General features: G+C 40.8%; 1 protein-coding gene and 1 long non-coding RNA gene across 3 annotated transcripts in view; both read right to left on the bottom strand.

Moving 5' to 3' along the window:
- The window catches only part of LOC111254421 (uncharacterized), a 60,364-nt gene extending 55,612 nt beyond the window's left edge, over positions 1-4,752 (bottom strand). Inside the window, exon 1 of one of the 2 annotated variants that reach the window (XM_022815257.2) lies at positions 3,572-4,752. In XM_022815257.2, the coding sequence (XP_022670992.1) occupies positions 3,572-3,684 (113 nt within the window). In that variant the 5' untranslated portion in view covers positions 3,685-4,752. The remainder of the gene's footprint in view (positions 1-3,571) is intronic. The other variant, XM_086975646.1, reaches the window with a different exon arrangement.
- Positions 4,753-13,183: 8,431 nt separating this feature from the next.
- The window catches only part of LOC147754167 (uncharacterized), a 14,539-nt gene continuing 12,341 nt past the window's right edge, over positions 13,184-15,381 (bottom strand). Inside the window, exons 2-4 of the long non-coding RNA XR_015317685.1 lie at positions 14,219-14,340; positions 13,641-13,739; positions 13,184-13,261 (exon numbers count right to left, since the gene is read on the bottom strand). This is a non-coding gene — a long non-coding RNA (uncharacterized LOC147754167). The remainder of the gene's footprint in view (positions 13,262-13,640; positions 13,740-14,218; positions 14,341-15,381) is intronic.

Below are 15,381 nucleotides of genomic sequence, written 5' to 3' on the forward strand. Positions count from 1 at the left end.
TATATATTTATATTGTATGTAAACTATTAACGGTACGCAATCTGAACAATCGAAATAGTCAGCTACAATACGAACGTATTCGGCCTCTTCTAAATATGAATTTATATAAACAGAATAGTATTTTATCGACTTCACTTTGTTTTTCTTTTTGTTGGTTACTACAACATCCCTCCCCTTGGTATGTCCTAACCTTATGGTGCATTTAAAATTAAACTCTACACACATCGAAGCCTTTTTTCATTCGTACCGGGTTTGTATGTGTTAGTAATTTTAAGTATATATTATTCATATTGTATGAAGTGCTGCCAGAGGAGTTTTAGATACTTCAATGCGGACAGCGAGAACAAGATATGACCCTCGCGCTTTATTGTATCATAAGAAAAGCTGATCCAGAACATATTTTAACTACAGTTAACTAAGCTAAGAACAAATATATATTGTTTCCATGAATAGGTTTCGGAAAATTCTACATACTCTACTCGAATGTTTTTTCGGGTCATATCAATAAATGAACAAACACTGACCGGCCTTCGAATTCACTTCACTGATGCCAATTGAAGACCAATAGCTCTGTAGCAAAGGTGACATACAGTTTGATAACAGTTTGAAACGAGTGATACCGATGATGTAACCACACGTTTCATATAGTTGCCCGTAGAATTCATCGCTTAAGTACAGCATCGTTCAGTAAACACCGTTAAATCCTTTGTCAACTCTGTACAACAACTGAGTAGTACCTACTCTACAAACAACGTACAACCTTCTCCTTTTTACGGGGTGTGTGTGCGTATTTATCCTATTGTGTCCTATCCTGTGTTACCTTAACAGAGGATAAAAGTAGCCAGAGTCAAGCTAGTTACTAGGTCAAGTGACGGCCTGATGATCAACGCATCGCCTGCCAGCGAGAGCGTAGCTAGAACCTATTATAATTTGAAAAAAGGAACACAGTGTTGTAATCGTGGACTGTTTTCTCTACAACTCTGTAAAAAAATATAAGGTCTTAATGCAGTTTGTAGAAATTGTAAAATATTTTACGCGTCAAAAAGGTTTCTAGTTTCAATAATTAAATAGGTGACAATAGGTCCACTGGCATAGATGCCGTGTTCATTAGTAGGTATTAATAGGCTTCTCATCATTTTTTGATGTTTGCTACACGTGGTCATCTTCTACAAAAGTGAATGTTTTGGTACCTCGAGCCGATTTCAACTAAGGCTCCGTTTTTTTCAAATTTCTAAATTTTATGCTGTTCGTCAGCTAAACGTCCCTGATCCCCTATTCGGTCCTGTTTCATGATGCTCGCTCATCGTACGCCGCAACATGTCAAATTTTTGGCTGTTTATCCTTAAATTGTTAGGATTTCCCAGGCTTTCAGAGAGATAATGTGCAAGAATTAAGAGAATGGACGCTAAGCTGCTCGTCACTGTTAGCGTCACTTTTAGTTATACCTATAACTTTATATATAAATTTTCAGTTCGCTAATATCGTAGCTACGCTGATCAAGAAGGACGGTTTATCTTCTATATTTAATTTTGTACTCAATACTAAATACGGAAAATCCCAAGCGTTTGACGCTTAAAATACCCTTAGCGGCCTTTGTGGTAAAAACTGATTAGGATGAGAAAGAGTTGGTACGCTATAATCGTATAATCCGCCTAAAGGTCGATAACGATACACAAGGAGGTAGAATATAGTCGGAATGAGTAAACTTTCATTTGTTATACGAAGAACGCTCTAAATGTTGTTCCATTATAGCGGTTGATTGTATATTCCTTTATGTGTCTATATTTCTCTGTGATAGACAGTTGATCTGTATTTCACCTAGCGGATCGCACCGACCTAATTGACAAGTATTAGCAATAAAAGGACATGATCAGGGATTTGGTAAATTGAAACGCAGTAAGACTGCCCACTCGCCATTACCTCACGATCGGTATCTGTTTTGTTGCTGGTATCATACGCAACGAAATAGGATAGTTTGCTTGTGATCACATCCGAGGCTTTTTGCCTGTAACTAGCCGCAAACTCATTGTGGAAAGGAACAGATGATCGAAATATTTTCGGATATAAAGCAAGTAAACAGAGCTGCAAAATACAATATTAAGCGTGCACACATCGTTGCCTATGGAGACCGTTGCGGTACTCGCGAGTCAGTCAGTAATTCGGAACAAAGATCTCCTTCGACCGAAACTCAGGCAGGGAGGTCCTGGATACGAAGTGGACTTTGTTCATCCTGCTCTTAGAGTTCAACGACGAACAAACAAGGGTAGCCAGAAGGCAACCTATTGAGATGGGTCGGAACGACATTGATTATACGATCACCAGCTCTCGTTGAGGTTGTTCGCGTACTAGACGCGTTATGGCATTCGCAATAGGCACAGAAAACGAAGATGTCCCTGATCACCGCCTCACATTCCCGTTGTATGCATTACATTAGGTCGAATACTTCCTATCGGGTTTGCCCTTTCTGCGGTCGAGCAGTGGCAAACCGTGCCTATACTAAAGACTATAATAAACGGTTTCGTACGACGAATATTAGTTTTGTACCCATTTTAATGCTTGATTACGGCTAGGGTCTTCGCACGTGTTTCGTATGGGTCGGTGCGTAGGGTGGCTAACGGTGATGGCACGATAATATACGAGCAACTATGTGTCAGTGACAGATAATATCAAGCATCGCGTAATTCGTATTTTCCTTTTGACTGCATTGTTATCTAAGTAAATATAGAAAATGTACTAAGTAAGCGCTGGCGTTTGGCTATACAAAGCATGTTCAATGCTGCGACTATTATTGGCCGTTTGCTATCATTCTTTGCATTTTTATATTTGATTTGTACTTCTAATGGGCGGTAGAAGGTTTTTGGGGAATTTCAAAGAAGAATTTCCATGCAGATGAATGGCTTGTTTTTTCCACTCTTGTAATGGGCGTAATCCTGTACATACAATAGCGATTCGGCCAGCAATGTGACGAAGTGTTTTTCTTCATGAAGACATTTTTCATTAACGAATAGTGGGTATAAATGCTGATTGAATGTCTCAAGAGGCCCATTTTTTAAATGCAGACATTTTACGTCATGGCGTTTTCCATAGCAATATTATATCGAAAGTTAGCTGGCTTATTACGTCAATGGCCGATCACATCAATACGGAGAGGTGGTCTTGTTTATGCGAACTCGAAAATTTCACCTAGAAGGAACGTTCAGAGTATTAGGGGCCCGTTCAGTCGGCATCCGTTTTAGAAGTTCTTGATGGTCTATATTCTGGATGATCGATCTGAAGTCAGTGTATGTAGCCATACGATGCTGTCTGCTTACTGTCCCGACCCCAGCGAAGTATTGTCGATGCAGCGGCGCACTTTCTGCCTTGCAGCATACAACCCGAATCTAAGTATTTGCGTTTTTGAGTACCTTCAAAACTGTCGAGCAACCTTTGCAAGTGTGGCAGGACAGATTTGTAGATAAGGGTATTTGATTTATCATGCAACTACGTGTCATACATTGCAATGTTTCTATCTGTGATTCACTTTTAAATCTATAAAGTCCCAGAACTGGAATTGAAACAAATTATAACTAACCTTTTAAAATTAATGCCATATAGCTGTCTGTCAGCATAATCAGGGGGAGACCCGGCGTCCAGTCGCAGAGGGGCCCCATAGAGCTCTTCAAAATCCTTCTGGATCATCCTCATGTATGAAGGCGCTCAGATCATTAAACATCACTCTAACTCAATGCTGATGTGTGATCGTTTCACATCCTCGAAAGAAAAATCTAGTTTCCTCTTTGAGTTACTCAGTATGATCCTTCGTGCATTAAGAGGCGTAAAGTTTTCAACGGTATTCGACAATATTAACCACACTCACTTTATCCACAAGCGTTTAGATCATTTAGTTGATTGTTTAAATCCGCCTTGAGTGCACCACAGCCGTTATTGAGCTCTCACCAAATGATTCACCGAACTTCGGATGAAAGAGCAGAATTATTCTATTGGAGAATCGTTTCAACGTCACTACTACAGTAATGATCGATCTCAAGCAGACTTCGATGCCTGTAAGCCGTAACATTAATGGCAGGTCTCTCAAGACCGTGTTTTCGTTTCAAACGCGTGCGCTTAACACAGTTTTTACCTTTCTCCTTACGTTGATTTTTCACAGCATTCAAGGGTATCTTGTCCACTTTCTAACGTGCCGGTTACTTTTTTCTGTGCCCGACAAAATCTCTTGGGACCTATTCCTACAGTAGATTTTTGGTCAGCTCATCACAGCGTGCGCGATTTTCTACTTCACCACTACACGCACATTGATCTTTTGGACGCCTTAATAAAGAAGATTCACCCTGAGACAACAGCTTCTTCTCCAATCTGCTTCTTCCACCGTTCTGGCGCCGATGGCGATCGTCATCACGGCGATGCCCCAGCCACCAACCAGCATGCTGAAGATTATCATCGTCATTCCCCTCTTGCCCACCCGACGCGCGCTCGTCTACACAGATACAGATACAGACCGACTGTCGATGGAGAGACGAAGTTTGCGCGCGCCCAGTCAACTACCGAACAGACAAACAGTCCGGCAAACGCGCGTGAATGCCTCTACGGTCAATCAAGTAGGGTACATACACATATCAATCGATGGTGGGCACTTCAGTGGTGGCCAGAGAAGGCCCCTCCCACCTAGCGGGAAACTGGTTAGGCAGCAGGCTTGGCCATTTAGCCAGCCATGCGTCAGCACATGTATGTACCTCGACAGCGGCCGCTTTGACGGTAGACATGATTATTGCCGCCGAAACAATAACAATTGCATCGTTTACACTACTGTGATCTATGTCCCGTGCTGCATTTTATGCACACATTCAGCTGTGCCATCTATTTGTCACCTGCCGACAGCTGTTGCGCGTCGCATTCGTGAATTCTGTATAGACTGTTACACCTGTGTGCTGTATGTACAGCGCGTATAGTTAAATCAGTGTTGGCCATATCGCAATAGCTAGAATAGAACTGCTTTGGAGCGTCTAATGTTCTATGATGTATTGCGTGTATACAATCGCCGACTGAGCTCCTGTAATATGGACGAGATCCGACAAACTGTCGACTAATTAAGACGCAGTACCGATATTAACAGTAGTGGCAAGGAGCTTGAGTAAATATATGGGGTTATGGTAGCATTGATTAGCCGAAGGGTTGGACATACGTTTTAGCGTCTGGCCAAATTCCGCCGCAGACGTATTGTTGATCCGGCTCACCTGAGCACGGAATATTCTTCGGCTGACCAGTAACAAATTGACGCCTAAGAAGAGGAGGACAACTTGTTTGCCCGCTCTGGAAAATTACCCGTCTATGCGTCGAAGAACTGCTAACATTTGGGCGGGGTTGCATATGAATTCGCATAAAAGTAACGACTTCTACGAGTCTTCCATGATGTGAACATCGATGCTATCACCACGGCCGCAGGGGCAACTTCTTTATAGATTAATGGAAAACGGCTAACGTTGTAGACACGCTAATAACTTGTATTTACAATATTATAATCAAATCGTTAATACTCGAGCTCCGATTTGAAGATATTATTTATTTTTATTGGATAGATGTTTTGCTAGTTCTTTGAATTTAAGCTATGCTACTTTATACAAATAACCCATCTGAATGCTAGATCGAGGGGTAGCGCTGCCGTTCGAATCGAAATGTGGGCAGAAACGAGTTTGTGAGGTGCATCAATACCTTCAGTTAGCGAAATACATAAGCACGCCAAGATTCGGTTACGGTAGCTGATCACGATTAACTTCGAATACTATCGATGCGCTCCTCGAGCTGCCAGATGCAGTAGGTAAAATTACTTGCCTATGGTAATCATAGAATTGCTGACAAACAAGAGAGAGGCTTGACCATTTCTCTCTCTCTCTCTCTCTCTCTCTCTCTCTCTCTCTCTCTTATTCTTGAAACCTGTGACCGATTTTAAAGTCTGTACGCTTTCAGGGCGAAATATGTGAGAAAGGTCGAGTGTCCGTAGAAACTTGCCTGTTAGCGACATCATTTACAATAGCCACTGACTTTTGGAATTAACACTTAAGTTGGGTTGTTTTATATAGTAATTGGTTCTGGCTTAAGCCACCAGTAGCCAGTTTCGCGTTAAGTTGCTCCTAGACTCGAAGTGACCTTCTGCTTGTTTCAATTTACCCTCTAGGAGCGTCTATAACTCTTACATATACAGTTTTCATATAATACATATATCAATTTTCTTCCGTTTTGGAAAAACGAGGATCCGAATGAGAAAATAATGTTTCGTGATACATGTCGGAGTGGAAAATATTTTAATCAGCACCGTTTCAGTTTTTACAAAAATACCCAAGCGACTGATGCGTTCAATTTTTCTATTTCGTCCTTTAAGCAGCAGCTGTCCGAAAATTTTGACGTTTACAGATACTCTTTCTGATACAATACATTTTCACGCTATTTCATTAAAAAGTGGACTGTATGAACACGTTTGGAATGGTTTCGTTTCTGGTGGCGCAATAAACCATACGATGACAAGTATTCTAGTCTTAAATTTACATATAAAACCACCAAGTTAACTATTTCTCATAAGATTACTAAATACTCGAGCATCAGTAGTCCGCTGCAGATCTAGCTACCCTAGGTAAAAATCATTCGGTTCAGATAAACACTCTGGGGTCCACGAACAACTTCCACAAATCTATCCTGAGCAAGCTGATGTAAGGCAAGGTATACTGCGCTGGAACACACATATACAACCAATTTCTGTTGCTCATCGGAAATATCAAACTTCCGGATGGTTGTACGTAACTAGCACGCTTATACTTGACGATGTATTGAGCTATCTGGAGGCAACATGTCTAGGAACAAGTATCTCCATTCAAGCTATCGCATAAGAGGCTTTGTCCAGTCAATCTGTTTCCGGATTTCCTAGTAAATATGTAAAAAAAAAAAAAAAAAAAAAAAAAAAGATAACACCTGTTTGTTAAACATGCATATCTCTGTCTCATCATGTACAGAATAGGACTTAGAAATGAAGCCTGAAAAGCCTTAGGGGGACTGGTATCTCGATCAAGCAGAAAGTAGCCAAGGTCGCTCGCGAGTGTCGGACCTGTAAGGTATGACTGTGCCAGTTGTTCCTGGCTATCTTAGAACTTACTCCTTGCAACGGCACTTCTTATAGATATGATAGTCAACATTGTCAAATGTCTGTGAACAACTAACGTATGCTACGTACACCGAGACTTGTTAACGCCACAGTTATAGGGCTTCGGCGCTCGTATAACTCTTGGAGCGTCAAACCGCTTAATAGTTATATATAGACGAATAAACGGGAATATAAGAACCTTAGGTTAGGTTATTGTTGCGCTAAGTATCTAAGCGTACCTCGTCTTGGCTAGTTAGCTATTCGTGAAATATAATTAATAAGATAGCAATAATGTTAAATGCCGTTATTAAAGCTAACTATTTTAATCGGCACAACCTAGAAAAGACCTTAGATAATGACGAAGACCTATTCTGTCATTTGGACTATTGGACAGCAAAAAAAAAAAAAAAAAAAAGTGACAGATTGATTTTTGCAGTCGGTCACGTTATATCACGATATGAAAAGATGGAGCGTGATTCACAAGACTGATCGATCAGATAATAATTAGGTGCCATCGGCTGTTCATCATGGCTGAACAATTACTGATAGATAATATTTTTAGCTCAGAAAGGAAATAACACCGTCACTCGGTTGGTCGACGCGATCAATATATAAGTTATTTACATAGACAAGTGAAAAACTTTATATACCTTTATTTTTTAAAGCTACTGGCAGAATTCGCCATTTTCTACACCCGGGAACTTTAATTAATGGTCTTAACTCTATATTGCTTAAATAGTAAAGCTTAAGGCACATATTTATAGTGCCTATACCTCAGCGGTATCTTAGATGAGTCGTTTGTCTATGCATTTCGAACACTCATAAGCTTGACGCAGAGGAACACGGTTTTTCCAATGGGGAAAAAAACAGCCACCAACTTTGGGTGCGATTTCGGAACAATGGCACTGTGGAAATAATGCCGTTACTAGTTATATAATGTTATGCTTAGAGGAAGCTTAAACGATGAAGAAGAAGATAACTGTTAGCCTGTCCGCTATAGTCGAAAAGCTTAAATAACCTCTCAGCAAAGATAGATTAATTTATGTATTTTTTCTATGCTATTTTCGCCTAGATGCCAAAACTCTGGAAGCTTCGCGACGACTGTGCTCCTACGATTTACATTAATAAACTTCATCTCGGTATCGGCCGTTCGTTTGAACGGGTCGGTTGCAAAGTGCGCATAAAAGCAATTGGGAAAAAAGGGCTTAGATCTAGGAAATGTAGGGGCTAAAGTCACTCGTTGATTCTATTTTTGCCTATCCAGGTCGTATGAGATGTTTTAGGGAATCCCGGAAACAGCGGGCACACTGCTTACGCTTTGTGCCTTTGTGATCATAGCGATTCATTCGTCCATTAGGGGTAGTTAAGTGCTGGACCTTTTTCCTACCGTCTCTAATTCAGTCCAATTTTTCTTCATGATGATTGCAGCTGCGAATAACGGGGCGCTGTTTCAGTGAGAGTTTTTTTCTGCCCAGCGTTTTTTCTTCATCGAATTCCGTCAGCGCGCTTCTACGTTTAAAATACACAACTGAATTGTCGAAAATCATTGATTTTTATCTTCGTTGCGTTTAAATTCACTATATTCTTTCATTGCATACAATCCGCTTGCGGTCGTAGAGAGTCGAAGATTTGTCTTCCAGATTCCGTTTGCCAATAGTGGTACGTAATCTAGAATTATTCAAAATTCTCGACCGTAAACTGCTTGCGACAAACAACGCATACGCTACCGAATCTGAGGTCTCAATCCTATTGGACTTCATACTTGGCCCATGATCCATACTGTTCGGTTAGCAAGCTTAGTTTATTTAGAACTAAAAGCAAACCATACTGCTTTACTGTTCTATTATAAAAATATATGAGTTTCACAAAAATCTATTTTTAAATAATTTTTTTTTTATCTATCAGCTTATTTTAGGCTTCATTAACAGCTAACGAGTGAAAGTTCCCAACTCTACTTTCGTCTCATATCTGAACAAAGATATAGATAGAGGTGTCTAAACAAGCAAGAACTATCTCTTAATGCCACGACCTTTGTCCATTGAATTAATATAGTTCAGTGCACTTGCTATAGCGACTAGTTGACTCTCCTTTAGAATTGTTATCCTTAAAGAAAACGCTGAATAATATTAACAGATGTAAGGCAACAATTTACGTGCATATGGAGGCCATATCGTGCATTCGACCGTACTTGGACACGGAATGTCTCGTTGTTATTTAGCAAGGCCATGTCCGGGTAAGCTCGAACAGATCAGTCGTCACACCTAATTAGCTCATTGAAAAACTAGACCTTCTCAGAAATCAGCTTAGCAGCGATTTCTACGTTTACTTTGCTCGTTGAAGGAAGTTCCTATGCTTCTTGAGCATATAGCTAAGAAATACTACGTCGAACGCATCAGTATTCCCTTCGACATCTATCTGTATTTGTCTAACTTTACCCAGCACTCTGCATAATTAGAGTTTGCGTGAATTCACATAGTTACGGTGGGAAAAATCGTTATAGATTGGCACTTAGAATACAGTTAGAAAACAGGCCTGTCTTCTTGAAGCATCACGTTTAAAATATCCAAAAGCTTCAATACAGAAGCTATTGGAAACAAGCACATCAGCTGCCGAAGGCGTACGTATCCCGCGTCCCCACTCATTTACGTCGGATCGTTTTGTTAATCCGTGTGAAGTGGATGCAAGTCAGTCCGATACGAATCCGAAAGCAGCGCCCCACGTTGACTCCTGCCTATCAAACAATCTATAGTGACCGTTGCTAACCATTTCTCCAGCGGTAACGTAGGCTAACAATGCTTTTGCGCTCATCGTACGTAGGCTTAGCTTCATTATATTGTAAGGATACCATTTAATAAGGTTAGAACAACGCCATTTGGAAAAACAAGTTTCTTTAACGGGCCATTTTCTTCCTCATTCTGATACATCCGATATATAAACTGTTCTAATCTGTAGTTCCAATATCTTGGCCACTGATTGGATCGTCTGACCGTTTTTCCGTTATTTAAAAATGTGTTAGATAGCGTTTAACAACTGTACTGCTCATGCACAAAAGTTACACTAGCGGCTTGGAGGAAGCGTTTTGTCGACACCTGTCACAAAGACTAAAAGAGACCCAACGAACCAAAAATTATGCGCGGGTTACCAAAGGAAGATACAACGTTTGTAGCCTCTTAGAAAGCTTACAACGGTTGAAAGCAGCACTACAAATAGCACCGATTCCGCTCAGGACGATCCCTATGACGACAATGTCAATATTTCTTAAAAATGTTGAAAAAATTTTTGCCAAAAAGCGCTCGTTTGTTTACCGTGTGCTTGTTGACTTCCGAATTGCAAGCACTCAAAGAACAGTTTAATCTACAGGTTTCAGCAATGTTCTAAACATTTTGAGGGTCTTATTACAGGCCAGCACCACAAACCTCCCATGCAGACTAATAGTTTTTGCGAGACACACAATATTGTGGGATCGAAGGCAGCAATCTGCATCCTAAACTGTTTGCTCTTCCTTTAACTGACCTACTATAGCAGGTAAAAGTAGGCTCAAGGCACTAGTCTCAGCAAAATGGACCCGCAGAACTAGACCGCATTAAAAACCGCACTTTTCAAAACCCACATCTCTATAGGAAAAAAGAACTACTGGAAAAAGCACAGACGAGGTAAAAAAAAAAAACGTTCATCCAGTCTTAAGAAGATAAAGCGGCTAATACTGATCTGTGATTTTTTAAAAGCAAAACAATGAGGAATAATAGAAGGAGAAATATATTTAGAGTGAATTTCTACATAGTCACTAGATGTACAATAGACGGATTTCACCATATATTTTTGTGGATAAAGGGTTAACACGGTCCAATCGATAAGTATCATTTCGAGATATTGGAACGAGTTGTAATAAAGTGCTGTTGTTTTTATCATGATTAGTAACAATTTTTATACCTTACCGCACTTTCTTCTTAAGTGACCGAAGATGATTATGTTTTTATTAATATTGTTTTCTGGCTGTTTCTACAAGTATGCAGCACTGTTATTGTCGTCAGAGTACAATCCAGGAGTAAAAAAAAATATTGCGACTATTCTTGACGTGTCCGTTTTCGTTTGCCCTCCTGCTCCCAGGCTCAATATTTTTAAAAATATTGGTTATACGAAGCACGATACCATCGGCCTTGATGCATCGGGTTAAATCGCGAGAAAAACTGATGCTAATTGGTTGAAATAAAAAGTAATATTTGGTATTATTTCGGGATACATTAGACGCTAGTTTGCGATAGACTATTTTACCGCGTGGCCCAGAGAAAAAGACTCTTGACAAATATAAGCGGATAACGCAGTTTAGAAAGCTATTTTCTGGTAGATATGATTAATAATTCCGCTGCCACCTTGCCATCTTCGATAACGTAAACTCTTTATGTTTCGAGTTCTACATCCGGCATCGCTTTTAGGCATTCCATCAGACAGACGGCTGGCTTCCAGCGCAGAATGACCTGTGCCTGTGCCCGGATTCGAAGCTAGACCAAAACCCGTCCTTAGAAATAACCGACAAAGTCGCTACCTACCACACGGGTTTGGTCATACGCACTGTCTAAGTATTTTATCAAACAGAGCATTTATCCATGTATTCCAGATCAAGTAATAACGACGTCGACGATCATCTTCTATATACAAGAAGATTTGATGACTACTTATAACTGTAACTTACAAAAATGTTAATTACCTTTAAACCAGGGCCAGTATCAGCCGGCTCTACATATGAATAGCATACAAACTCGACAGAAAAAAAAACGCCAATCGCAATAAGAACTTCTATAAGCTGGCTAGTGCTTGACGTCTGTGAATGTGTAACGGATATTTTATGTCCTTATACTCCCACAATAATTAGGCAATCTCATTAGACTAACCTACATCTATGCCTATTACTAAATTACGTATTGATTAAAATATATGGGCGCTGTGTGTTTGCTTGCCTGCCTGCCTGCCTGGGTGTGACTATGTGTGTATTTATGTGCGTGTGTGTCTGCGTCGCCTGCTATGTACCGCTAATTAACTGACATATTATGCCCCTCCTTCTGTTGGGATTCAGCCAGTACGACAGCCACTCTGTGTCCAGCCGAAGCAAGACACCACCACCAAAAGCAACGGCTACTAACTCGCCCCTCTTGGGGGCAAATCCCTTTCCCACACTTTGCCACCAGAGTGTCTCCGAACGTATTGAAAACCACGATATGTTGCGACATCTAGCCATCACCCGACGTCCAGGTTACTTCCGCGAGCCATTTTCTTCACCGACGTCAATTGTGTTGAAGAATTACAAGTACAATGATATGTGGTGTGAAGAGCAGATTCACTAAAATGAATACAGAATGACCAACCCCTCTCTCTAATCTAATTCAATGCTTCTGCTGTTGCACAACAGAAACAAGACGTTGTACCAATTTGTGCTTGAAATAAACGTAACAGTAACAAAAAATAATTAAAATTCGCGCTAACCGTTGTGACGTCATTACTTCTTGACGGTGCGAAGTATTTATTAGATCCTCATAGTATATAAGGCGCCAGATATTTAACGTTGGGTATGCGTGGAATACAAGCTTTTCTTTCGAGACATTTTCGAATCGCCCCCATCGACGCACTAGATGCACCACCGTATGGACAGAACCGATGGCAGGAATGATTCCAGACTGGGCCGGATACAAATAGCGTCAAAAAGGCGAAAACGACGGACAAGAATGTCGACCAACGTAAATCGCTCGTCAGGAGCCGCCTCCCTTCGACAGTGCTTGAAAGGGGGAAACCTCTGGGGACCGTCCGCGCGCCAATCGGGACTCGACGGCGAGGCCAGTACAGCGGCCGCTGCCATTAAACGACAGAAGATAACTAAAACACGATACGGTCGCGTTGAGCGGCCATCAACACACAGACGCGTATGGGCACGGAGCGCCTCCTCTTTTGCTTTGTGTGCCAGAAGAACTCGCTCACCAGTTCAACGATGGCGCTGCTGTTGGTATAGCTATAGTCCTATTATTTGTCTTACGATTGTTTAATAGCTCGCTAAGGCTGTTTTGTCTACTGGATTCGTGGATCATCATAATCATCGTCATGATCATCACCGTCTTATAGCATATCATGGCGGGACGGTGTTACCTGCTGCGGAAGGCAAACGGGTGAAAAATTATAGGCAGACGTCCACGGACGCTCATTTTGCGTGCGTCCATACACAAGCAACGTGGTTAGTTAAAAAAAAAAAACAAATTTAAATGGCCTTCTCAATAAAGTGCCGAAATAATTGCTGTTAGGTTTAGAGTTGTATGATCATGAGTGGTACATATACAGTCAATAGATGTAATCACTCAAATCATACATTTCGTTCCCAAACCAAAGCTAAAGTAATGCTACATAAAATATATGTATTTTGTAATTCAGTTGATCTTCCTAAGAAATCAGCAGCTGAAGGATCAATTGGACTCACAATGGGAACAAGAGTTTGTTAAACAAATGTAAATGCGATATTTTTAAAGTTACGTACCTGGGCAATGCTAAGGAGGAGTCATATTTGAAACGTTTCGTTGTGAGGTTCTTCGATCGGCTCGAAAAGGCGAGCCAGCAGTCCTTTTTGCCATCTGGTCTGCTAGACAATTAAACGTATGTGAATAGAAATTAATAGGTCCAACGAATATAAACTAGTATGCCAAGCTCATAGGGATTCAAATAGATAAAAACTTTGGCTCAGTATCAAAATTCGTCGAATACGTATATATACAATAGATAGCGATTATCCTGCAACTGTTTCCATATGCTGATATGGGGCTTGGTTAGAAGGTAATTTCTGTTTTCTGCTTATTCTTTTTCCCTACGAAGCAGCAACGATGGTCCTTAACCGGGTTGTAACCGTTATTTTAGGACACTCATGGCCGACTGGCAAAACCAAGAGTGGCATATATTTACAGGGTAACGTATGCGTGTCCCTGTTCGATAGCACTAGGCGATAAGTGCGTAACATTTGCAAAGTTACCTAAGAAATCCTTTATTGGAGAAAATGCATATACATTATGGCAAATTGCTTCAGCTAAATGTTGGAAGCTTTTAATAATCCTATTTCGGTACCTTTTACTACAGTGAGCTTGCCGCTGTTGATTTGGTTTCACCCGTCTTCAATCAGGTGTTGTGTCCCGGTGTCGATCTCAATATCGGCTCCTATGGTCCTTGTCGAAGGCTCAGTAGGCACTCTTTGAGACGCAGAAGAAAATCTAATTTAGCTCTGCACATCTTTAGTTTACCAGCCAAAAACAGGACGGAGTTGTTCAAGGTCTATAAATTATAGCACCCGAGGTTCCGATCGACGCAAGACGCATAATGTCTTCGTGTAGTATTTATAACACACTATGTTATAAATTTCTGCAAGTCTGAAGTTCTGTACGATGGGATATTGTTGACATCCAACGAAGGCTTTATAGTGCGTTCTGGGTCTCAGTACATTATTTACGAAGGCGCAGAGTAAAAGAGTATTTAACATGTGCACAGCGTTCTTTGAGGAGATTGTGTGAGCTCAGCCACTATACTAATTATGTTAGATTAACGGAATTGGCTTGTAACATGCAATTACTTTTAACGGAAACGCTGGCACGGGTTAGGAACAAGGCCACGATAAACTGTATCGTGGTCGTCAAGAGACTCTGGCATTGCCTCGCTACTGCATCGTGAACCTATTTACAACTAATATCTAGACCGCTTTGAAAGTCGGTACTGCTTCGACTATTTCCAGGAAGAGTCTGGGAATATAGTAAGTCACCTGGAGGACACGGCACGCACAATGAATCGCGAGAAGATGCTGCTCGACATTGCTTTTTGTAATCACCCTCTGGGCTCAAGTCTTTGTCCAATGGTGCCCAGGGCTCGGTTAGACTCCTGTCCACCATGTACTTATGATAATGAATGCCCATTAAAATAGGTAGAATCCAGTCGGACACCCCCCTGTGGTATCTGATCGGCATCTTTGCAGTGTTGCTCGCCTTTACCAAAAAGCCGCTGCCCATATGATCTTTGAGCGCCGTGTCTGAGCTTCATCTCAAAGCCAAAATAAAAGCTGAATAAAAGATTCTTATATGTGTATTGTCTCAGGTATGGTCTATTGAAACGCTGACTAACGATAAACAGATAAAGGTTATTTGGCCAGTCGGAGCGCTACGTTCTTAACAGGGAAAACAAAAAATCAACACTTAATGCATATTTTATAATCTTCCCTATAGCATGCTTATATATATATACAT

The sequence above is a fragment of the Varroa destructor genome, unplaced genomic scaffold (assembly GCF_002443255.2).
Source record: "Varroa destructor unplaced genomic scaffold, Vdes_3.0 BEIS01000007.1, whole genome shotgun sequence".
Taxonomy (NCBI): Eukaryota; Metazoa; Arthropoda; class Arachnida; order Mesostigmata; family Varroidae; genus Varroa; species Varroa destructor.